The 24,845-nt window shown below is 29.1% G+C and overlaps 12 protein-coding genes and 1 non-coding gene across 13 annotated transcripts; 8 read left to right on the top strand and 5 right to left on the bottom strand.

Annotated features, from left to right (window-relative positions):
- Positions 1–1,727: 1,727 nt before the first annotated feature.
- On the top strand, positions 1,728–4,615 carry VNE69_08078 (reverse transcriptase domain-containing protein; the record flags this gene model as incomplete). The annotated part of the gene is made up of 2 exons (XM_065474394.1): positions 1,728–4,258; positions 4,315–4,615. 2 exons carry the CDS (start codon positions 1,728–1,730, stop codon positions 4,613–4,615), a joined length of 2,832 nt encoding a protein of 943 aa, XP_065330466.1.
- A 180-nt stretch (positions 4,616–4,795) lies between these two features.
- On the top strand, positions 4,796–5,419 carry VNE69_08077 (uncharacterized protein; the record flags this gene model as incomplete). The annotated part of the gene is made up of 1 exon (XM_065474393.1): positions 4,796–5,419. The coding sequence occupies one exon, from the start codon at positions 4,796–4,798 to the stop codon at positions 5,417–5,419; it is 624 nt and encodes a 207-aa protein (XP_065330465.1).
- A 403-nt stretch (positions 5,420–5,822) lies between these two features.
- On the top strand, positions 5,823–6,272 carry VNE69_08076 (putative receptor expression-enhancing protein; the record flags this gene model as incomplete). The annotated part of the gene is made up of 1 exon (XM_065474392.1): positions 5,823–6,272. The coding sequence occupies one exon, from the start codon at positions 5,823–5,825 to the stop codon at positions 6,270–6,272; it is 450 nt and encodes a 149-aa protein (XP_065330464.1).
- Positions 6,273–6,403: 131 nt separating this feature from the next.
- Positions 6,404–6,476, top strand: VNE69_08904. Its single transcript has one exon. It is a non-coding gene; the product is annotated as a tRNA-Lys (tRNA).
- Positions 6,477–6,503: 27 nt separating this feature from the next.
- Positions 6,504–6,791, top strand: VNE69_08075 (uncharacterized protein; the record flags this gene model as incomplete). Its single annotated transcript, XM_065474391.1, has 1 exon — positions 6,504–6,791. One exon carries the CDS (start codon positions 6,504–6,506, stop codon positions 6,789–6,791), a length of 288 nt encoding a protein of 95 aa, XP_065330463.1.
- A 175-nt stretch (positions 6,792–6,966) lies between these two features.
- VNE69_08074 (putative tRNA methyltransferase) lies at positions 6,967–7,674 on the bottom strand (the record flags this gene model as incomplete). The annotated part of the gene is made up of 1 exon (XM_065474390.1): positions 6,967–7,674. One exon carries the CDS (start codon positions 7,672–7,674, stop codon positions 6,967–6,969), a length of 708 nt encoding a protein of 235 aa, XP_065330462.1.
- A 25-nt stretch (positions 7,675–7,699) lies between these two features.
- VNE69_08073 (uncharacterized protein) lies at positions 7,700–8,854 on the top strand (the record flags this gene model as incomplete). Its single annotated transcript, XM_065474389.1, has 1 exon — positions 7,700–8,854. One exon carries the CDS (start codon positions 7,700–7,702, stop codon positions 8,852–8,854), a length of 1,155 nt encoding a protein of 384 aa, XP_065330461.1.
- Positions 8,855–9,110: 256 nt separating this feature from the next.
- On the bottom strand, positions 9,111–9,656 carry VNE69_08072 (peptidyl-prolyl cis-trans isomerase; the record flags this gene model as incomplete). The annotated part of the gene is made up of 1 exon (XM_065474388.1): positions 9,111–9,656. The coding sequence occupies one exon, from the start codon at positions 9,654–9,656 to the stop codon at positions 9,111–9,113; it is 546 nt and encodes a 181-aa protein (XP_065330460.1).
- A 221-nt stretch (positions 9,657–9,877) lies between these two features.
- VNE69_08071 (cytosol aminopeptidase) lies at positions 9,878–11,290 on the bottom strand (the record flags this gene model as incomplete). Its single annotated transcript, XM_065474387.1, has 1 exon — positions 9,878–11,290. One exon carries the CDS (start codon positions 11,288–11,290, stop codon positions 9,878–9,880), a length of 1,413 nt encoding a protein of 470 aa, XP_065330459.1.
- A 201-nt stretch (positions 11,291–11,491) lies between these two features.
- VNE69_08070 (uncharacterized protein) lies at positions 11,492–12,682 on the bottom strand (the record flags this gene model as incomplete). The annotated part of the gene is made up of 1 exon (XM_065474386.1): positions 11,492–12,682. One exon carries the CDS (start codon positions 12,680–12,682, stop codon positions 11,492–11,494), a length of 1,191 nt encoding a protein of 396 aa, XP_065330458.1.
- Positions 12,683–13,042: 360 nt separating this feature from the next.
- On the bottom strand, positions 13,043–14,794 carry VNE69_08069 (glycine-tRNA ligase (GARS1); the record flags this gene model as incomplete). Its single annotated transcript, XM_065474385.1, has 1 exon — positions 13,043–14,794. The coding sequence occupies one exon, from the start codon at positions 14,792–14,794 to the stop codon at positions 13,043–13,045; it is 1,752 nt and encodes a 583-aa protein (XP_065330457.1).
- A 771-nt stretch (positions 14,795–15,565) lies between these two features.
- On the top strand, positions 15,566–16,645 carry VNE69_08068 (uncharacterized protein; the record flags this gene model as incomplete). Its single annotated transcript, XM_065474384.1, has 1 exon — positions 15,566–16,645. One exon carries the CDS (start codon positions 15,566–15,568, stop codon positions 16,643–16,645), a length of 1,080 nt encoding a protein of 359 aa, XP_065330456.1.
- A 4,918-nt stretch (positions 16,646–21,563) lies between these two features.
- On the top strand, positions 21,564–23,267 carry VNE69_08067 (uncharacterized protein; the record flags this gene model as incomplete). Its single annotated transcript, XM_065474383.1, has 2 exons — positions 21,564–21,636; positions 21,676–23,267. The coding sequence occupies 2 exons, from the start codon at positions 21,564–21,566 to the stop codon at positions 23,265–23,267; spliced, it is 1,665 nt and encodes a 554-aa protein (XP_065330455.1).
- Between the last annotated feature and the right edge of the window lie 1,578 nt (positions 23,268–24,845).

Here is a 24,845-nt window from a genome sequence, read left to right as displayed (position 1 = left end):
TCTTTGTAAGCATGGGATACCCTAAAGAATCTTGATAAACAAACGTTTATAGTTTGACAACGCTTAAGTAGAGGCATTTGGGTCTAAGTCAGTTTATCTTAGATATTTTGTTCGCCTTTTACCACCAAATAACAGATGCAGTGAATCATAGACATTGACGAACAAAATTAGCAAACTATGAGGAAATAATCTGAACAGGTCGTTCTAGAAGATTCATTGGCAGTAAATCTATCGTTTTTAGATCAAAGGGATCATCCTTGTAAATTTTTCAAGCAGCAAATAACATAGCAGTAGATGAAATTAAAAGAGCTTCTTAAGATACATACGAAGCATTAACTTACACAAAAACGTGATTTAAACTTTAAAAAATACATCAAAAAGTTAAATTAAAAAGTTTAGAATTATATAAAATGTTCTTCCCTGCGGAGATACATTAGTAATCTAGAATCTAATGGTCACTTGGCCATTTTATTGTCAGAATATTAGGTAAAGACAATTTGAGTATTAAGAAAAATTCTTCTGTTGAATTATGAGTCAATAAAAGTCCGATAAATAAGGATACGTCACTGACTGACCAATAATATTAGTTGATTACTAAAAGTTTAAAACACTCTTGAAAAGAGGAGAAAAATAACAATAAAGCATTGGTACTTTTTAATCCAATGAAATGACTTTTTGGCCGTTTTTATAAAGACAAAATTCCACATCTATTAATTTTTAATGAATTAACTAAGTCATTTTTTAAAGTTTTTCATTGTCCAGATTTTTTTTCTATTTTCAGAAATAATTATATTTATACCCAATTCTGTATACTATTATGTGGTTACACAATATTCATATTTTTTTTATAAAATTTATTATATTTATAATATTTATAATATTTATAATATTTGTCGTAGCCGATCAAATGCTGACCAATCATATTCTTACAAATGGACAGATTTGATTGGCTACAAAAAGTATTTAAAAACATTTCCGAAAGAGGGGATGGAAAATCCAAATAAAACATTTGACATGGCGACAACGACAAACAATGTCGGATGCTTCACAGGAGAAGCAGGTGAGGATGTAAATGTCTGGCTGAGAGACATAATGTTGGTAGGGGAAGTTTCGAAATGGACCAATGATCAATTCAAAACGGCATTGGTGAGCAAGCTCAGGGGGAAAGCATTATCATGGGCTTCCCAGACATAAGGCGGGAAAATGGAGACAGTCAGCTTAGAGGAAATACTTCATTTAATAAAGAAAAGATTTGGATCGTATAAGAACAACGATATAACACTAAGCAGGTTCCTCTCAATAATGGTCCCGGAAACGAGAGAAGATTACTCGCAGATGCTACAGGAAGCTACTGTAATATATGAGAGATCTCTTATAAATTTGGACGCTTTGTGCCAAATGGTAATTAATAAATCACCAATGGAGATAAAAGCTCTGTTATACCAGACCGCAACTACAGTCCAGACGTGGCAAGGATTTATACAAAAGGCGGAGGAGATATCGTGGATTCCATATCCCGATAAGATGTTAGCTAGGACTAAGCTACACGACAACGCGGGCAGAGGGCCCCACACTAATTTTTACAAAGAAAAAGGATTTAAAAAAACATAACCCATGAAAAACTACCGCGGCATACTAATAAACGGTGCACACTCCACGGGGAATGTAACCATTCCACAAGAGATTGCAAAGCACTTACCATAATACTCAATAGAGAAAGAAACAACTTGAAGAGAAAAAATATAAATGCCGTTGAAGAATACGAAAGTGACGAGAAAGATCATGACAATAAAGAAATTGAATTCTATTTACATCCTATACAAAATAGTTTTAACCCATTGTTTGTTCAAAGCCGTCTCTTTAATAAAAATACGAAAGTACTACTAGACACTGGGGCCGATGTTTCGGTCATAAATTACAATGATATTCCACAAGAAGAACGTAATAAGATTATTAGATATAATGGCGTAGTAAAAGGTATAAGAAATGAAATATTAAAAATTGAAGGCTATTTAAAAGACTGTATAATCGAAATCAATGGAAAAGGTGTGATCTTCTCACCCTTAATAATCAAAGACATAAAATATGTTATAATAGGAGCAAATGTAATATGCGACAATAAAAAACTGATTTTAGATATTCTAAATGCACCAAAATATAGAATCAACCAAATGTCGAATTCCGCATGTGATTTAGAAGAGAACAAAATTTTGAAAGAGTACGAGGACGTCTTCAAAACAGAAATAAGCGACTATACCCTCTGCACTGCAGGTAGTCATCGTATACAGACGAACAGTACGAAGATAATTTGCCAAAGGAACGGAAGAATACCAGTATCACAAGAAGAAGCCGTAAATAAAGAAATCAACAAACTCCTAGAACTTGGAATTTTAAGGGAAAGCAGAAGTCCCTGGTGTAGCAGAATACTGATGGTACCGAAGCCTGACAAAACATGGAGAATGTGCGTAGACTATAGAGGTCTGAATAGCATAACAGTAAAGGACGCATACATGACACCTAGAATCGACGAGATTTTTGACAGTCTATCAACTGCAACTATTTTTACAATACTGGACGCGACTAGTGGATTCCATCAAATTCCTTTACAAGAAGAAGACAAGGAAAAGACAGCATTTTCGTATAGGGGGAAATTATACGAATTTAATCGTATGCCGTTCGGACTATGTAACGCCCCAGCAACATTTCAAAGGGCAATGGACAATATATTCAGGAAAGAAAACCATAATTTTGTGATCCCATACTTAGACGATATTATAATATATTCAAGGAACAAGGAAGAACATAAGAAACATGTGAGAATAGTATTGGGAAAAATAAGAGCGGCAAATCTATCGCTTAATAAGAAAAAGTGTAAATTCTTTAGATCGGAAATAAAGATCTTGGGGAACGTCATTGGAAACGGAATCATAAAGGTAGACGAAACGCGCATTAAGGATATACAAGCGTACCCAATTCCTACCACCATAAAGGAATTAAGGAGTTTTCTAGGAATGGCCAACTATTGCAGGGATTTTGTGACAAAGATGGCAGAAATTACGGGACCCTTGTATGATGTACTTAAGGGCGAAAAACAGACATCTGGTAAAAAAATTAAACTTACTGACAAACAGCTGGATACGTTTAAAACCGTTAAAAAAGTACTAAGCCAAAATACAATACGTACACAGCCAAATTTTAAAGCTCCATTCATTCTGGTTACTGACGCATCTGAAACGGGAATAGGAGCAGTGCTGCTGCAAAAGAACAAAACTGGAGCTGAAAAAATGATAGCCGCCTTTAGCAAAAGACTAGATAATTGTCAGAAGAATTATTCAGTTACCGATAAAGAACTTCTTGGCTTGGTTAAAGGAATAGAACATTTTAGACATTACCTTTTGGGAAGCAAATTTACGCTCAGAACAGACCACAAAGCCTTAATCTATCTATGGACAGTGAAGGATCCAACTAGTAGGATTCTCAGATGGGCACTCAAATTGGCGGAATACGACTTCGAATTGGAGTATATAAAAGGAGAGCATAACATTGCTGATGGCTTTAGTAGATTCCACCAAGAGTGTGAAACATGTAACATTGATTTACATCAGTTTTCGAATAATAACATCAACTACATACTAGAAAAGTATCATACAATATCAGGGCATGGGACATCAAATACTATGAAATTTATGATTCCACAGGCACATAAGTGGAAAACAATGCACCAAGACATTTCGAAATTCGTAAGCAATTGCAAAACATGTCTTCGTTCGGGATATCAACGCGTGAAGACAAAGAACAAAGTAATACTTTCAGAAAGACCCAATCTGCTGTGGGAATTTGATCTGCTTAGAAAACTTTCGGACAACAGCGGAAGCGGATACATATTTGTAGCGATCGATCACTACTCTAAATGGATAGAAACCAAGATCTTACGAAGCAAAAAGAGCTGTGAAATATATAAGGCGTATGAAGAATTAATCATTAGTAAGCATGGGATACCCGAAAGAATCTTGACAGACAACGGCTTAGAGTTTGACAACAGCGTGGTACAAGCATTAGGTTCAAAGTATAATATATCATGGGAATTTTGTTCGCCATACCATCACCAGACTACAGGCGCGGTTAAGAGGGTCATACAAACATTGACGAACAAAATTAGAAAATTAGCAAACTATGGCGAAATTGGCTGGAGGAAAGTTGTCAAAGAAGCTACATTGGCAGTAAATCTATCGTTTAACCGATCAATAGGAACATCGCCGTACATTCTAAAATACGGTCAGCAAATAACAACAGCCATAGATGAGAGAATAGGAGTTACCCTAAGACCTATACGAAGCAAGAACTTTTACGGAAGAGGGACTTAAACTTTAAAAAATACAGCAAATACATCGTTAAAGGGGAAAAAGATATAAAGCAAAAGTTTAAAATAGGAGAAGATGTTTTAGTTTACAGAGATTACCCAGGAAGTGGAAAGTTAGAAGCTAAATGGTCACCTGGTTATATTATTGTCAAAATTTTAAGTGAAGACGCATTTCTGGTAAAAAGAAAAAATTCAGCAGGCGAATTGAGAGTTAACATAAGTCATATTAAGAAGGACACGTCGAAGACTGATTGAGGGGGTGTCGTAGCCGATCAAATGCTGACCAATCATATTCTTACAAATGGACAGATTTGATTGGCTACAAAAAGTATTTAAAAACATTTCCGAAAGAGGGGATGGAAAATCCAAATAAAACATTTGACAATATTCATAATATTTATAATATTTTTTTTTTTTTTTTTTATCCCCCATTTTATGAATATTGATTTTCTTTACAGTAATATTGACCAGATCTCCCCTTCAAATCTCGCTCTTTTAAATATTCCCAATGAACTCCTTCTCCTTAAAAATTCTTCTCTTGACTTAAACAGAGTCAAATTCATTTTCTCAGTAGAAATCTTATTAAAAATTATAAAAAAGCCTAATGATTACAGATTATTAATAGATATTTTATTATTTGTACTTGATAAATACAAAGACACTTCTTTTATAATTTTCAGACTTCGTATTATCAAAAATATATCTTCTTTTTTTTATTTTGTACCAATGAGTTTTTATTTAGTAGATTTATTAAATCAGACTATTAATACCAATGAGTCTGATGAGTCGCAGACTTATGACTCATTGAGTATTAATAAAGTTGATACAACTTTCGTACTTGGAGAAATTAAGTCTTTGATTTTTGAGAATATGAATAAGTTTAGTGATAAATATGGATTTATAGAAGTAGTGGGTGTTATGATAGAAGGGATAAAGAAGATAAGTAGAGGGATTTATAAAGAGTATTGTGAGAATATAATTAGTGGATTGAATAAGCATAAGGAATATGTAAAGAAATGTAGAACTGAGAACATTAAACCCTTAAAACTAATAAAATAAACTTAATATATAATATATATAATATATATAATGTATAATATTTATAATATTATATCTATTATATATTATAATAGATATATTTAAATAATTGATATTTTTTTATTGGTTCCTTGTCTTTTTTATAATCCCTTAATTAATTTCCATGGAACCAAACAAGAAGTTTTTAGAAGCCAAGAAAAAGATAGAGAAAGTTCTGACTAGAGATCATTTCCAGAATACTCCCCATGAGCACTTAAATTATTGGAGACAATATGACAAATATAAAAAAGAAGACAAAACATAAATTAGAAAACTTAACTAGAAAAAAAACTAAATTAAAAATAATAAATATAACTAGAATTAGAAATATTTAATATAAATCTTTTTTAATTTTTTCATATTTTTTTTTGTTCCCCCTCATTTTATGCTTAGAATTATTGTAAACATTGTCACTACAAGTCTTGTCTTCTTTAACACTTACAACCAATTTAAAGTAGAAAAAGATAATAAAAATCTAAAAAAGATTTACAATATTTATTTCAAAGTTATGTGTATCTTCTTAATCTTAGATAATCTCTTATCTTTCATCTTGAGATTTATTCCTTTCTACCAGTTCTTTAAGCTTATTCTTATCATTTGGATGAGTGTCCCAAAATGCAGTGGGTCAATTTTCATCTACAGATTCTACGTCACTGGGTTTATGCGGAGATACGAGGAGGAACTAGACGAGAAGATCCAGGAGATCAAGAGACTAGTAGTGGAGAATATAAAGAAATATAAGGAATATGCATATGGGAAACTTAAAGAGAAGAAGAAAGAAGAAGAAGATAGTGAATTAAGAGATGTAGTCAAAGGAACAATAGAAGAGAAATAAAAAGATTTATCTTCTATATTTTAATTATAAAGTATTATATTTAATATACAATATTGTATTTAATATTGTATAATACTATTTGTAATATAACAATATATTTATAATATAATATGCAATATTACATTTTTTAAGCCCGGTTAGCTCAGTTGGTAGAGCATTAGGCTCTTAACCTAAGGGTCGCGGGTTCGAGTCCCGTACCGGGTGAAAAAGTTTTTTATATTTTGCCCCCTTATGATCCATCAGATAAATCTAGAGAATATTAAGTCTGTTACTTACGCCATTAAGAAATCTTCTACTAATATCAAGCCTCTTCTGGTCCAAGAGGAAGACACAAGGAAAGGCCTCTTGAAGACACTGAAGGCAGACATGGGAATAGAGAATGAACTAGTGCACTTACTCAATGTCCTAGATAATAACATGGAGACACTTGACCAAGAACTGGAAGATTTTAAGAGTGAGATATGTATGATAGGATTAAAGAACAAGAACAGTCAAATAGAATGTCTACTTGATAAATAAATATTTATCTAAATATTTGTACTAGATTTATTCTAGATTTGTTTATGTTGCATAATTTTATGTAATCTTACATAAACTAAATCTTGCATAAAAATATTATATACAAATCTTACATTATAATAATACAAATCTTACATAAACTAAATCTTGCATAAATATTTTATTTTATAGTTGTTTATTGAGTTAATATTATAAATATACTCTCTTGTTCTATTCCTATCTCTTCTACTCTAAATCCTGTCTCCTCACACTCTTTTCTTAAATCTTCAATATTATATAAATAATAATATCTCTCAAATATTCCATTAAACTTCACTAGATAATCTTTATCTTTCACTTGTCTAAACTTCTTCTTACTCTTCGTGTCTTCATTCCAGACATAAAGAAGAATCTTCCCTGTGTCTTTAAGAACACGCTTGAGCTCCTTTAAGGCAGCAGATCGGCGGGCACTGGTACTGAAATGATGTAAGACGGCGATACTGAGAACTAAATCGAAAGATTTATCAAGAAAAGGAAGATTTAAACAATCACCTCTTACTAAATTAGAAGATTTATTTATACATTTTAAGAGTTCTAAAGAATAATCTAAACCAAACCAAGTTCCACATTTAATATTATTATCACATAATTTAATATTATGACATTCGCATAATTTAATATTATCACATAATTTAATATTATCATCTATTTTTGTAGATTTATCTTGTTTCTTATTTGGTAAATTCCTACCATTTCCACATCCCGCATCTAAATTTATAAAATCTTCTTGATCATTTTTCTCTAAAAATTCTCTTATTTTAGGCCACATCTTCTTTCTCGTTATATTAAAATCTCCTGCATATTCTTTATAAAACTTGTGTACATATTCATTTTCATATTCCATTTCTTAAGGATAAAATTCCCCCTTTATGGATTTACTTATAAACAAAATGTCGTTTTTAATATATAAAAAATATAATAAAAAATCAACTAAAAGTTATTACAATATTAACAATATTGATATTGATATAAATGTAGATTATCTTGTTACTAATATAAGAAATAAATCTTATAAAGCTTTTCTGATTTTTATGAATTTGGAAATAACTCCAAATACTTTAAAATTAATATTTGTATTGGTAAATATAAAAAATAAAAAAGAAATACCGACAAGGAAAATAGCACTGGGGATGAGTTGTATAAAGAAAGAAGATCTTCCTGTGGAGATTTGTAATTTATTGGAGATTGTGGCGTACAATTCACGGGTTTATGAAAAAAGTGAGTATAAAAATGAATATAAAAAAAGAGTTATAGAATTAGAAGATGATGTATTGGGATTTTATATAGGAATGTATGATTTATATATAAAGATGAGCACAAAAAAGATATCTAATAATAATGTAGAAAATGTAAAAAACTTAGATACTACAAGTCATAATAATAGTACTACAAATAATATTACTATAAGTCATAGTAATATTTTAAGTCATAATGTTTTTAATTCATATCACTTGAAAAATTTAAAAGATATCTTTTTATTACATCGTAGTGACTTCTTAGAAAACCTCTTTTATAATTTTAAACAACTAAAAAAATTATCAAAAATTTCTTACACTTACATTCTCCACGAAACTATAAAATCAACCTTCAATAAAAATATCCCAGAGTTAGAAATACTTCTAACTGACTCTAGTTTCATGTTATATTACAATATATCACCACTAGATCAAGTCTCAAAAGAATTAATTTTAAAATTGAGTAAAATTTTTAAATTTTTTTTTAGACTAAAAAAAATTGAATATTTAGCTAGGAAATTACGAAATATTATTTATATTAGATTTGTAAATAGAGTGTATTATTATACATGTATAGAAGTAATAAAGAAATACGAAGTGAGTGATGTGGATAAAATAATGAAGGAAATGTATTTGGAAGATAATGGGTTTTATAAGTTGATAAGTCAGATTGAAGAGAAATTGATGAAGAAACTTGTAGGGGGACATTATGAGGATGATGAGAGAGAAATTAAAAAGATGATGAAAGAAATGTATGAGAAAAATGAGAATGAGATATTTAATATGTAAAAAAAAATATTAAAAATGTTTAGATTTATTTTGTGTATTTTTAGATTTTTATTTTGTAGTGTGTTGATAAAATCTAAGATATCTTTTTTTTATAGTGTGTTAACAAAATCTAAAATTTTTATTTTGTAGTGTGTTGACAAAATAAAAATTTTTAGATTTTATATTGTGCTAACTACTTAGAACCAATAATAATTATAAATATAATAAAAAAACAAATCAATTATTTTTAAAATTAACAAATTTTTTTTATTTTTTTTTATAACTCCTTATCTTCTTGTATAAACTCTACCTTCTCCAATATGATATCTTTCTTCGGTTTATCATTCTTATCAGTCTCAATATCATTCAATTCCTTCAATACCTCCGTATTCGTCACTTGTCCAAACACTACATGTTTACCATTAAGAAATTCCAAATCTTTAAAACATATAAAAAACTGTGATCCATTACTATTTGGTCCACTATTCGCCATACTCAAAGAACCAAACTTGTGTTCATACTTAAAATTCTCATCAGGAAAAGGCTTATTATTATAAATTGACATACTTCCTGTACCATTCCCATATTGAATGTCCCCGCCTTGAATGACGAAATCTTTAATAAGACGATGGAAAATAGACTTTTTGTAAGATAATTCGCCTGTAGATAAACCGACAAAATTTTCTACTGTTTTTGGACAATCTTTGTAAAAAAGATCTATGAGTAGTGGAGTGGAGAGAACATTGATGAAGAGTTTGGCTTTGATGATGTCTTGATTGAAAGAAGCACAATGTAAGACAGTGAGGAATGACAGCACAAACATGGGGATAAATATAAAGAATATTTTATGAATTTGATCTTTATTTCACTACAAATTAGTGCAATTAAAATGCGATATAAATATATCATGACTGTATTGGAAGATTAATACTTATAGAAGATCAAAATATAGAAGATGAAGTATAGAAAATCAAAATATAACATATTTCAGAAGATCAAAGCATAAAAGATGAAATATAGCATATTTTATGTAAATGAAGTTTTTTATTGATCACTCAAATTCTTAACTAACTCATACAACAAAGGAAACCCTCTCCCTGTCATTCCTTTCCCATACAAAACTTTATTCCTATGGTCAAAATCAACACCCGCAATATCAAAATGACACCACTTGACATTTTCTTTAACAAATTTAGACAAGAAAATCGCCGCACTACACGAGCCTCCTTTTCTATTCCCTGCATTTTTAAGATCTGCCACATTAGATTTCATACAAGACAAAAAAAGATTAGACAGGGGCATCCTCCAGGCCAAGTCTCCTGACTCGTCACTCGACTTATTAATTATTTCATTAAGATCTTCGTTATTACAAAAATATCCCAAATAATCTTCACCTAGTGCCACTGTCATGGCGCCTGTAAGTGTAGCAATATCAAATAAATATTCTGGACTACTTTCTTGTGCAAATGTAAGTGCATCTCCAAGTATTAATCGGCCTTCCGCGTCTGTATTGTCTACTTCTACACTCAAGCCAGACATGCTCACATGCACATCTCCGGGTTTAGTAGCGCGGCCTCCTGGCATATTTTCAGAAAGAGGCAAAATTGCCTCAATATTAATTTTTAATTTCTTATCATGAGCCAATTTTATAGTAGCGAGAACTGTGGCAGCACCAAGCATGTCACCTTTCATGGCCGACATATTAGCAGGGGATTTTAAAGAAATACCACCAGTATCAAAAGTAATACCTTTTCCTACTAATGAGACATCAATATTGTCTTTATTAGATCCTTTATAAGATATTTTTATAAGTTTCGGGTCTTCATTTGATCCTCTAGAAACACCTAGTAAAAGATTCATATTTTTTTCAGACATGAAATCCTTGTCATAGACTGTGAAATCCATTCCTTGACAATATTTCTCTACATATTTAGTGAAAATACTTGGAGTCATCAAATTTGCGGGTGTGTCGCCTAGAAAACGCACGAAATTCTGGGCATTAGAAATTTCTACAAATTCGTCATACTCGCTAATAATAGAAATAGCTTGTCGATCAGAAGATTTTTTAAATAAAAAGTTGTATTTATAATAAGCCAGTACTATTCCTGATATAAAATCTCTTATATTGTCAATATTCTTGATATTAATGTTTAGTGGATTATCAAAATGAGACAGTAAATTGTAACAAGACGCGCCGCTTGTCGCGACACTCGCCCTCCATTCGTCGGCCTCCTCGTCGTTTCTAGAAAGGCAAACGAAACACTCAATGGATTTGTCAGGCATGATACGATAAGTAGAATTGGAGGCTGGGTTTAGATTTTTAAGATAATCGAGATTAGAGGAATCAGAAGTGGAGTATTCTTTATTCTTGTAAGAATATGGAATTATATTAACTTTAATAGCTGATTCTATTGGGACTGTTTTGACGAAAAGTTGTTCGTAATTCAAAAGAGACATTTGGGGATTAAAAAAAACAAATTATAAATTGATTATACAAATTTATATTTTGAATTACACAAATTTATATTGTGATGTATACAACTTTATAATGTAATTATAGATTTTAAAAGTGAATTGTACAATTTCCATAATTTACATTATAAATTTACATTATTAATTTTTAAATATAGTAAAAAACATGTATAATTTTATTTCTCATTATTCAAGAAACTCCCTTATAATTTTCTTGATTTCATTCTTAGTTTGATTTAAAAACTTCTCATTCTGTTTTCGCATCTCATCTGTAAAATACTCTATCAAATACGAAAAATCAAAATTTTTAAATTTTAATTTACTCCTCAAATCCTTAAAAATATCATCAAGTGTCACAGAATAAAATCTTCTATTTATCAATCTCTTTTCAAAATACTTAAAACAAGTTAATATGTGATCTTCTATTAATAATAAAATTTTTATATTAATTTTTTTATAAATTTTTTTTTCTTCATCAAAAAATTTATAAAAATATTCAAAAACTTCATCAATTAATTGTAAAAGTGGTTTACATTTTGAAATTCTTAGTAAATTTTCATTAAATTTGTATTTTAGAAAAAAAATCAAAAAATCTTGATTTTTTTTTGAAAAATTTTCCAAAATTTTTATATCAATAAAAAAATTTATATTCTTTTGTATAGTAAAATTTCGACTACTTAATTTATCATATCTTTCTGTTTCTAAATAATATTCTTCTAAATCTTCATCTTTATTTATAATTTTATTATCTTCTGTTACAGAATTTTCATAATTATAACTTAATTCTTTAAATTTATCCAAAATTCCTATTAATTTAACTTTTTCCCCTTTAAAAGATAACTCTGTCTCGCCCATTTTAATTTTAAGTTCATTTTTAATATACATTTCTATTATCGAATAATTAAATGTATTAATTAATGAATATTCTCTACCATTTTTCTTACCAATAATAAGTATGTCATTTGTCATTAGTAAAATGAAATCATCTAAAAACTCGAAATGTTCCAAAATTCGTGTACCAGTATCAAAACTTGATAAATCAGTAGTAAAATTTTTCAAAATCGCTTTAAAACTTTCAAGTTTTTTTTTATTTACATTTAAAATTTTTTCATTTTGGAAATTTGTATGGAAAGTTAAATCTTTTAATTCGTTTAGTTTTAAGTAAACAGATTCGTAAGAGTAAAGGATATCGAGTAAGGAATCAGAATTTTGGATAAATATTTTGAAGATTTCGGTTTCCATGTTTGATTTTATAGAAGATATTTTGTCTTTTTCGATTTGTAAAACTGACTTTTCGTAGAGAGGGAATTTGTCATTGAGATAAGATGCGAGTTTTATAGATTTGTATTTCATGAGATTTGAATTTATTTCAACCATGTCTAAGGGCCAAATTTCAATATGACCAAATATACTATTATAATAATTGTATCTATACTATAAACAAAGAAATTTAAACATGTATTATAATAAAATAAATAATTTTAATTAGATTTCTTATCATCAAACTTTAATATAATTATATAACTTATTGTAATGAAAATTTTAAATCTAAAATATGATACCACTGGAGTCTTTAGATGCAAAGTTTATAATTGATTGGATATATATTCGGCTTATTAATTACTTTTCACAGGATACGCTTACAGTCTCATCTGGCAGAGACGCAAAGTTTAAGATTTTTAAAAGAGGTTACATTTAAAATCTCATTATTAAACCACGTATAAAAAACTTAAAAACTTAATTTTTTAATTTAATTTCTTCCCATGAAATATTCTCATTAACCAGTTCTGTTATCAATTCCACCACTTCGCTTATCTTCACTCTTATCTGTTCCATACTGTCTCGCTCTCTAATAGTCACTTTATTATCAATAAGTGATTCAGGATCAAATGTAATGAAAAATGGTACGCCGATCTCATCACATGACGAATATTTCTTACCAATACTACAAGACCTATCATTAATTTCTACTACAATATTCTTATTATACAATTTATCATTTATCTCTTCAATATATTTAGTAAATTCAGTATTAAAAACCACATAAGAAATTACCACTTTAGTATGCGACATGATGGGTTTTAGGCGTAAAACAGGCCTGTTTTCGCGCATATAAAAGGCGTGCTCAAGTAAAATGTATAAAATCCTGCCTACACCAAATGAAGGCTCAATAACATCAGGAATGGTTTTTATCTCATGAATCGTTATATCAACTAAAGAACATTCTAATTTATAATCTTTATCTTGGAATTTGTAATTTAAAAAATTTTTATCATTTTCTTTAAACATATTATTTTTGATAAATTCTTCATCTAAACTACTAATTTCATTATTAAAAACTTCATAATCCTTTTTAAAAATTTTTATCCAATCTTTTTTTACTAAATTAACTTTCCATTCTTTTTTATTTATAGGTGGTACAATTTTTTCACTAAAAGATAAATCTATACCTGTCGCCTTACTATGACAAGTCAAATCATAAGCAGACCTGTCAGCTATACCGACACATTCAATCCACCCATAAGACGAAAATATTTCACAATCCCAACAATCTTTAGCGTAATGAGCCATTTCATCTTTTTTATGTTGTCTAAATCTTATCAATTTTGTATCTATACCTATTTTTTCTAAAAATAAATATGTTCTACCTATAAAATATCCTAAAATTTCATTATCAATAATATTTGATTTTACTGCGTCTTCTAAAGACATTAATTTTTCTTTATCATCAAAACATAATTTTAATTTTAAATTTTTTACTTTTAAAAATTTTTCAAAATTTTTTTTTGTAGGTGAAACAAAAAATTCAATTTCTGCTTGTTCAAATTCTCTAGTTCTTATTAATCCTGATCTTGGACTTATTTCATTTCTAAAAGCTTTACCAATACTAGCAGATCCAAATGGCATTTTTTTATTATTAAATTCGTATAATTTTTTAAAATTTAAAAATTGGCCTTGTGCCGTCTCAGGTCTCAAAAAAACAGATTGGTTTTCTTTATAACCAAGATTTGTTTCAAACATTAAATTGAATTTCATAGCAGATGATAATTCATTATTATCTGGTGATAAAATTTTATATTTTTTTATTAATTCATCAATTTCAAGACAATTTGCTACATCAACTCTTTTTATATCATTTTTTATAGTATCATTTAGATTTAGTTTTGATAAATAATCTATAATTAAATGATCAGCACGATAAGAATTTTTATTTTTTTTATCAATTATTAAAATATCACAGAATTTGTCAACATGACCACTTGATTTTAAGACGGAGTATGGAAGAAGAATAGATGTATCAATTTCGAATAATTTATCGTATTGGATGAAATGTTTTCTGAATAAAGAAAAAAAATTTTGTTTTATACCAAAGAGAATAGGACCCATGTCAAATAGACCGGCCATGCCTCCATAGATTTGAGCAGTTTGGTTTATGAAAAATCTTGATTTTAGAATTTGCTCTAGTTTTTGAGTATCAAATTTTCTCATATTATTTTGAGGGGTCAAACTTAAGAAAAAATCTAAGTGAAATTTATGTCTTTTTTAAAAATAAAATTTAAGTCAAATTTATGTCTTTTTTAAAAATAAAATTTAAGTAAAATTCATTTTTATCAAGAAGGAATCTGTCTCTGTGATGCACATTACTACATCACAGAGACAGATGTCACACAAAATTAGGACATGTCAACCATATCATGTCGCCTGCCAAGACGAGTCACACAAACAAAAAGATGTTTTATGTTTAATACTTTATTTTAAATATTCCAATGTTTTTATTTAATGCTGAGACATTTTTTAAAATGCAAATAAGTTCTAGAAGAAGTTACTTCTAGAAGGAATGAAGATGAGTCCTATAAGAATTAACCACAACAAACAAGAAAAAAAAGTAGTGTCATTTAAGCTATTTAGAATATCTTAAAATATTCAAGAAATTTATATTAAGTACTAAAATATCTTAGTACTACAAATTAAAAAATAAGAGGTCTAATAAATCATCAAAAAATGATCAAATATTCCAAAATAAGGCCAAAGTTAAAAAATAATGTTTTAGATCTGTAAAGGTCTTAAAGACTTCCTTTGATACTAGCAAGTCTTCAAAAGAAGCAAACAATAAAAAGAAGATATGAGACAGAATGTCGTAATGAATATTTTCATATTCTATATAACCCTTTATTTGATAGTAAAATTTCTCTTTTATTTTATTTTACCTGTGTTTGTCTTTGTTTGCTCATTTTTCATCTTTTTTTGTTCACCCTTAGGATGACGAAAAAAGAGACCGAAGAAAAAACTTCTTCGTCGCGTAAGAACACTAAGACTAAAAGACAATTAAATGATAGTATGTCTGAATTTGATCTCAATGTAGGAAGCAATCACTTTGTAGCAAACTGGTTCCAGCAGATTAGTGGTGATCTCAGGGCAATAAGAAAATTATTAATGGAACAAAATAACCAAAACAGGAGCAAGACAAAAAAGATACTAAAAGAAGAACCAAAAGATGTGTATGAATTGAGCAGGATATCAGAAGAGATAATTGAGACTATAAATCCAAGAAAGAAAGTAAAGAAAAATAAAGACAATATGACAGACAAGATAAAAGAAAATGAAAAGAGCAAAGTCAAAGAAAATGAAAAGAGTAAAGTCAAAGAAAATGAAAAGAGTAAAGTCAAAGAAAGCAAAGTAAAAGAAAATGTGTCTGACAAGATAAAAACATCATCGCAAGAAAAGATCAAAATTAAAGACAGTTTAAAAGAAAGCAATGTAAAAGACAGTTCAAAAGAAAAAAGCAATGTAAAAGACAGTTTAAAAGAAAGCAATGTAAAAGCTAGCGAAGAAAATAAGATAAAAACAGCTTTACAAGAAAAGAGCAAAATTAAAGACAGTGAGAAGAGCAAAATTAAAGACAGTCTAAAAGAAGTCAAAACAAAGATCGACGAAGAAAATAAAATGAAAAAAAGTATAACTCAAAATATTAAACTTAATAGCAGCTTAGAAGAAAAACTTAAAGCAGGAGATTTTAAATATAAAAATAAGATCAACAAGGAGAATCTAGAAGAAAGTGACAAATCTCAAAATACAATTGAGGATTCATCTCAAGATATACGTTATTTGACATATCCAAATGAGGAATATAATGACGACTTCTGGATTGGCAAATTAAAAGATAAAGTCGGCATTGGAAACCCCTTTACTGTATCAGATATCCGAAGAATTTATCTCTGTAAACCTTTGAAAAAATTTCATGTAAAAATGTGGAGCAACTTACTAAATAATCTAGTTTTGAGGAATAAGATCAAAATAGTGGATACTTCTGGAGGAAAGACACATTATCAACTAATATAGTAATAAAAAGAAATTATTTAAAAAAATATTTATAATATAAAAAGACAAAATACAAAACACATATATAAATTTTGATTTTTATTCTATTTTATGAAAATTAGTTACAGTGGTATCTCGACAACAATTACTAATGAAATTTCTTATATAACAACCAGGTATTTATTTAGATGTTATAGATTAATTTATATTATCATACTAAGCCAAAGTACACTTCTTAAGTAAGTTTATTAATTATATTATTTAGTTCTTAAAGATATTTCATAAGATTCTTTATTTAAAGAATATTTTTAAATCAGATAGAAAAGTTTTACATTATAAAATTAATTATGTAGTGGAAAGAACCCCTTCAAAATTAGGTCACTAAGAATCCTAAGATGTGGTTTAGTAAAAATGATTAAAATTATATGTGTAAAAGTATAGATGTTTATTTATTATTTTTGTTGTACGCAAATCTGTTATTAGAAAACATGGGTTTATTTATTTACTGAATTTATAGTCCAAATGTCAAATATCTTGGGCGAATGTCATTTAGAAAATAAATGGAAGACATTTTACATCTTATACTTTCAACACTCTTTCGTCTTTAAAAAAATATACTTCCTTAAGTTTCTTAAACTTTAGGTTATAATTTTTCCATTTGCTAACTTTATTTCGGCTGATCCAAGTTTCTAAAATAATAGTTGCGCAGAAAATATAATACGCTTCCAATTGATGGTCTTTCTCTTTGAATTATGATAGAGTATTTTATCTTTTAATTTCCTTTTAGGTCTGACTTCATCCAGTTTACAATAACTTGTTTTATAACGTGATATATAACGCCTTTGCTGTTTCGACATTCTTTTATTCAACCACATTTCCTGTCGAGCATTTTAACATGCGGTGGAACAAATTAAAATACTCTTTAGGCCTTACCTATTCCCTTGCGTAGTCTTTTTTGTTAAAATTCGATACTTTTTTCGGCTTCTCTGCGTACGTCCGATTAAATCTCTCTACCAATCCAGTAGTCGTCGGCGAGTAAGGAGCTCCTAGTCTCCATTAGATTTTGTACTTCCTAGATAGTTCTTTTATGCTGTTATCTACGAATTCCCTTCCATTTTTCGAAATAATAATCGTTGGGACTCCGTACTTTAAAGTGGTTCCTTCGATTCCTCTTCGCGTTTCGCCTGTATCTTTTGATCGTAACGGTATTACGTTCGCAACCTTTAAAAGTGATCAATTATCGTAATATATGTTTTATTCCTGTTGGCATTGGGATAGTGCGCTTGCTCTGACGATCTCTCATAGTTCGTTGGGGTTAGATAAACTAACTAGAAAAGACTTTTCTTGTATAATATGATCCCAGTTGCTGACATTGGAGACATCTTCGTAGTACGAGTTAACTTCTCTATCTTGATGTTTTACTTTCGTTCCTCGTAAAGCTTATATTATTGCACTTTTTGGTCCAGGGATAATTAGTCGTGCATTTCTTGCACCAACTCTGTCACATTCCTTTGTTCCTTGATGATGTTAATTGTTTCGCCCATCATTTTACTCTGACAGTCACTAGAGTTACTCTCCCCTTTGATATGCTCTATATCCATATCGTATTCTTGTAAATACGATTCCCGCCTTGCCAACTTTGTTTTCATCTTTGTATTCTTAAAAAGATACTTTATGGCACTATGGTATGTTTAAAGCAAAAAAATTCTCTATAAGACAATGTCTATAGTGCTCGATTGCTTTAATCACCGCCAGTAACTCTTTCTCGTTTGATGAATAGTTTCTTTCGGGCTTTGAATGAGCTTTCGAATAATGACTTATGATTCTTTCTTTTCCGTCCTGTATCTGTGATAATATTGCGCCTGATCCAAGGTCCGAAGCATCTGTAGTTAGTATGTAATTAATTAAAAATTTGGTATTGCTAGTATTTGTATTAAACTATGCTTTATTTTAAAAGTTTGAAAGCTTTTATGTATTTATTTTCAATTACCATGTTCTTCCAGTCAACGTCTACGTTCTTTTTTATAAACCCATATAAATATGACATCTCTTTTCGATAAATTTTTACGAATTTACTGCAAATGCTGATTGTACCTAAACAAGAATCTAACTGTTTTTTAAGATTCAAAGTTCTTGAATAGCCTTAATTATTTCTGGATCAATCCTTGTTCCTCTGTAAACTACTACATGGCCTAATATCTGTATTTCTCTCTTTTCATATTCGCATTTTCCCGATAAGCTTTAATCTTGTCCCGCTAATCAGTCTTAACATCTTCCTGGCATGTAACTTGTGTTCTTATGGCGATTTGCTGTATATAATAACATTGTCATATAAGCCATAGCAAATTTTCTTAAATATAAATATACTTCGTTAATTGTTATTTGTAGGCTGCCATGCCGTTCACAAGACTGAACGGTATGTACAATAATTCGTAAACTTCGCCGCCGCATGCGAATGCAGTCTTTTTAATATCATTTCATTCATTTTAATTTGGTAGTATCCAGGGTGTTCATCTAGTTTAGTAAAAAAGCTAGCTCCATGTAAAGATTCCAATATTTCATATACTCTTGGCATCGGATATAAGTCTTTGATGATAATTTCTTTGAGTTTTCCGTAATCAACACATAGTCTATAAAAGTCGTTCCTTTGCCAGTACTACGGGCTTCGCCACGGGTTATTTGTTTCCCTTATACTACCCTCTTTTAAATACTGTTAAACAATATTATTTGCTTCATTACTGCAACAAACCCTAGTCTGTAACAGCCACTTGTTATTGGAAAGTAATCTTGTGTGGTGATTTTATGTTCTCCGAGTTTATTCTCTTCTGTCCATTCAAAAATGACAATCTGTACTAAAATAAACTATAACGTTATGTTTTCTTTGAAGTCAATTCCCATGATCATATCAGAAGTTATGTCATTCGTCGCCACAAGGTTTTCTTCGAAAAGTTTCTTCAAATTAAAAACTTTTGTTTTATCACACCGCAGGTCTTGAATTCTGTACCATTAGCGGAGATGAGGTTTTTGCCGATTCTAATGCCCTGTTCCATAATATTTTTTATTTGATTAACAATACTTATGCTCCAGAGTCGACTAGTGCTTGTATTTTAATACCTACAATTTTCTTTAAAATTGTAAGGTCTTTGTTACCGTATTCCCGAGAGATCAAGACAATAGTAAATATTGGAAGTTTTATGGTTGTCAATTTCAATATTATTTAACGAGCTAATTCCGATTTCGCCTATTTTCTTGCTGTTTGGTTCCCTTTTTCGGTTTCTAAGGTCTTACTTAAAATGTCTATTTCGACGGCAGTACCAACATTCCATACTATTTTGCACTTTGAAATTCTAACGAATCCTCTAAAGCTTTTGGATACGCTCTTTATGTTCTTGGCCTACTGCTGCAATACAATCCCTGAAATGCATTATAAATATAGTTCGAATCACTCCTGCAAAGTATTCATGAAAGTATACCTCCAATATCGTCACGTAGTTCATTAAACGAATGCAATCAATACATTATCTGAAAGTCCAGCTTTCGTACAAAACTTTTCATTTGATCAAGATATAGTAAAAGTAAACCTTCCGTAAAAGACATCTTGCCAGATTTTTTATGTGTCTGACGCTTCACATTCGCTTCAAATACGCAGCTCCATTGCACTGATTTTGGTTAAATTGGTGCTTAACTTGCTTAATGATCTCCAAAGAAAAATACCTTTCCTTCTTCTCCGCAATTTGCTATCGTTGCCCATCCCCTTAAGTATCCCAAGAAAGCATCGAAGTATCGTCTTGCTATTTCTAAAAATTTTCGTGTTTGCTGTTGTCGCAAAACTGTTGTACTCTAAACTGTTACTAGAAAACATGGTTTTATTTATTTAATCATTTTATAGTAAATATCTAATGATATTTAATCATTATTAATTGACATTTATACTTTCAACACAAATACGTTTATAATTAAGGCTAAAGAGAACTTACAGCCCCCGCATTTGAGGCGCTACGATTTTTTTTTTCGAACCCCAAAAATGAAGTGTAAAAAAAGGAGGAGCAAAAAAGAGACAAAAATTACTAAGCACTTATGATATTAAAAATACTAAATAAATATATATTTATGTACACAATTATATTTTAATACAAGTTTTTACAATAATATAAACCAGTAAGCATTTTTTGCCCTTCTGTTTGTTTGAATTGGGGACAAAAACACTCCCCTCTGAGATTGTTCACTTTATTATTTTGAACCCCAAAAACGAAGTGCAAAATAAAGGAGAAGCAATCATTAGTACTCAAATTACTTGCATCTTCAAACAGTAAAAATACCAAATAAATATATATTCTTATACGAAATTTAATTTAAAAAAAGAATATAACCATAAAACTATAAAAATTCTAAATAACTTAACATATTTAAATTAAATTTTTTGATTTAACAATCTGTATAGATCGTTGAACATTTATTTAAATTTTCTTATATAACTAATATTTATAATTTTAATTGTTGATTTATTATAAAAGTAGATTTTCTTCAAAAATCTACTTTCATAATAAACCAACAATTAAAAAAAATTGAAAAAATAAGAAGGGCGGAAAAAGATACAATACTCTAAATGATTATTATAACTAAATCTAAAATTAATTTTTGTATAAAATCATATATTTATTTGCTATTTTTAATGTAATAAGTGCTTAGTAATTTTTGTCTCTTTTTTGCTCCTCCTTTTTTTACACTTCATTTTTGGGGTTCGAAAAAAAAAATCGTAGCGCCTCAAATGCGGGGGCTGTAAGTATCCCAGCTCCTATAATTAATAATAAAAACAAAAATTTTTATGAATAAATCCTTATTTTGAGAAATTTTAAGTACTTTCTAAATGATAAATTATAAAATTATTTTTAAACTTTGATCAATTTTTACATAAAAACAAAAAAAATAGTACCTCATTATGAATATTTCGAATTTACTCAATGGTATTATGTTTATACAAGCAAGTGAAACTTTACTTGATAATGTTATTAGTACAATTATTAGGAAAAATTGAACTAATGATTGTGTAGCAATACCCATCAATACAAAAATCCCCATTGTATCTTTACAGTTTTTATGTGAAGGTTTTATAAGTTTTACGCACGAAAATCTAGAAAATAAAGAACTTGCGGTTGGGTTTCCACCTAATATAAAATTAAAAATCTCTAAAAACACCATTCATTTTATTCTTGAGGAATTAGAATGGAATCTAAAGATTTTATTGGGCAAACACGATTTAGAAACATGTGTTTTGATTTACAATGAACAGGAATTTGAAGAGTATATTGATCATGATAGAGGTATTACCATGCGAAAATTTATAGAAGTACTTAAAAAAGAAAATTCATATGTAAAAGAGATGAAAGGCAAAAGAAAATTTTATTTTAAAAGTATTTGTGACAAAAAATCTTTTATAGCGGAAGCATATCAAGAAATGGCAAGAATTCAGTTCACGACACAATATAAATTATGTATCCCCGAATCATACATCAGAGAAGATGGTCATAGTATTAGATTTAGAATAAATATCCCCGAATATGTAGGCAATATGTATTATTTTTTTGAAATAAATATTTGTGAATTTGAAGACTCGATGGACATGCTAACAATTGATGATAAAAAATGGTCCAATGATCTTTCCAAGATGTGTGATTCTATATGCAAAGGCAGTGATAATATTATGCATTCAATACAGTCATATAACATGTCAGAAAACTTAACAAACGAGGGCCATGGAAGAGAAAGTGCTGGTAAAGCCAAAAGAGATTTAGAAAGAGAAGAAAAAATGTCACAACTTAAATCTGAATTTTTTTTAAGAAAATTAACAGAAATTATAAATGAAAATAAAAAGTGCACTAATATGGGCGACAATGCTTATAATGAAATAACTGATTTGTTACTCAGTACATATGCTATTGTCAGAACGAATAATTACGATAAAATTGAATTTTTTGGTGTTTTACTTAAAAAAAATAAAAATTTGGAAAATATTTTCATGCGAATAATAAGTGATAAAAATTCAAGACTTGAAAAATTGCTAACACTTCTCTTATCCAAAAATTTAACAGTGGACAAAAAAAGACTTAATTATATAATTAGAGGTAGTAAAAGTATTATAAGTAGTGAAGAGCATGAAACAAGTAATAATAAATATAATAGTAGCATAGTTGAGACTTTAATGCCCCAAAACATCGAATTTAGTCAATTATCAAAAAATTTTTTGTTGATTGAAGTAGAAAGATATATTAATGAAAATTACAATATTTCTGATGGATTTTTAGAAACTTTAAAAGATATTGGATATAAAATTGGATCTGATTTGACTTCTAATTATTATCTTAGTAGGGAAAAGGAATATATAAATTTGCTTGGAATAATAAATTTTTTGATTAATAAATCGAATGAATCACCAAAAAATGTCAGCATACGCAAAGTATGTGCAATGATTTCATTACTTACGGGATCAAAAATAAACTATATGAAGAACAACAATAATGGCGAATATGAAATGTTTGAAAAAGATAAGATTATCGAATACATTGGACTAGATAAGTCTAAAGTAGAAAAGGCCAATGAACTCATTAGAATATCTTTTTGCAAACAACTCAAAAAATTAATTTGAAAAAAGAATTAAATAAACAAGTTTTTAGAGTTTTTGGATAGCAGTTATCTAATTTAAATTTTTTTTATCGTAGTTTAATTTTTTAAAATTAATATTACAGGTACATGAGGTTTTTTTTTCCGCATTGAAGATTTGAAAGGACATTTCTATAAAAAATGACAAAATTGGTATAACAACATACGTAAAAAGAGAGTTTTTGAATATGGAAACAAATTAAGGTTTATTTTAAAAAATTGCATAATGCAGAACCAGCGTGTGCCTTACTTGTCCTGATGTTAATAGAAAAGCGGCTATTATTCTTGAGGTGATACAAGATAATGTATTACCAGTTCTATTGTTATCATTATCAATGGTAGCATATGATTCCTAATTAGACAAATCACTAGGATGGAAATACAAGACTGTGATTAACATCATCAATTTCGTAAACTTTACGATCTTGAGCACATGCCCAATAAATTTAAAGATTTTGGTCTTTTTCAAAGGGTGATATTCGCTATAGGCTCGGAATGAACCAGGGCGAACTTTATGAGCTTCTTTTCATGTTTCTCCGTGTTATAAAATGCAATAAATTCGGCGGCTAAATGTCTTATTTCATTATTCAAATAAATCGATAAGTTTTTTTTTTAATTTTCCCTTTTTTTAATTTTTAAAGCGAGTTCCAAACGGTTCTCTACCAAATTGATAGCTTGATAATATGAGTAAGAAAATACCTAGCAATATAAACAACACAGAATCTTATTAAATTCGATGTTCAAAAAAAAAATTTTGCGCTTTTTTCAAACTACATTTTCTTTTGCACTTTTTATGGTACATTTGTACCCTTTTTCGCCAATAAAGGAAGAAACTCTGCAAAAAACATGTTTTCGTGGGGATGATCTTAAGATTTATGAACTGGTAGGCTTTATTGAATCTAATTCTACCAAAAGTGTAATTGCGAGAACATTATCTCAAAACTGTGGTGTTTCCAAGGAACAAGTTCTCCTATCTTTTCCAATATTCTTCTTTGCATGGGGCAAGAAAGGTGTGGAAAAAAGGGAAAAGGAATCATAGCTTGGGAAATCCCTTCCAGAAAAAAAATATCCAAGAAAGTAGAAAATCGAGAGATTTTGATTTGCAAGAAGTGATTTTTTTGATACATTTGAAGAGTGACCGGAAGTTAAGTCCCGGTCATGGGGGTTAAAAAATAAAACATATTATTTCAATAATTGCAAAGACAAAATCTGCACCAAACCCTTCATCCACAGTTTTTTCAAAAATCCTGCAAGCCGAATTTCCTTCTCAATGTATTTTTTTACGCTTAAAATCATGATTTAAAACGGTTTGTTGTATTATCTTTTTTCCTACTATATCTTCTTCATCATTTAACTTGCTTACTAATAAAAAAAACTATGGCGACTTGTACTGAATGTGTTTTTAAAGATATTTTGATAACCTTCATTGGAAGAATTCGTTCTTGGAAAAACTATATCCATATTATTTCGCGTGTGCCACAAATTCGATGGAGAAGACAACATAAATCAATATAATTTATAAAAAATAGCAATATAACTAAGTCAAACATTCCGGAAAATTTCT

This window comes from Vairimorpha necatrix, chromosome 8 (assembly GCF_036630325.1).
Source record: "Vairimorpha necatrix chromosome 8, complete sequence".
Classification (NCBI taxonomy): domain Eukaryota; kingdom Fungi; phylum Microsporidia; family Nosematidae; genus Vairimorpha; species Vairimorpha necatrix.
This window is presented reverse-complemented; position numbering and strand designations above follow the sequence as displayed.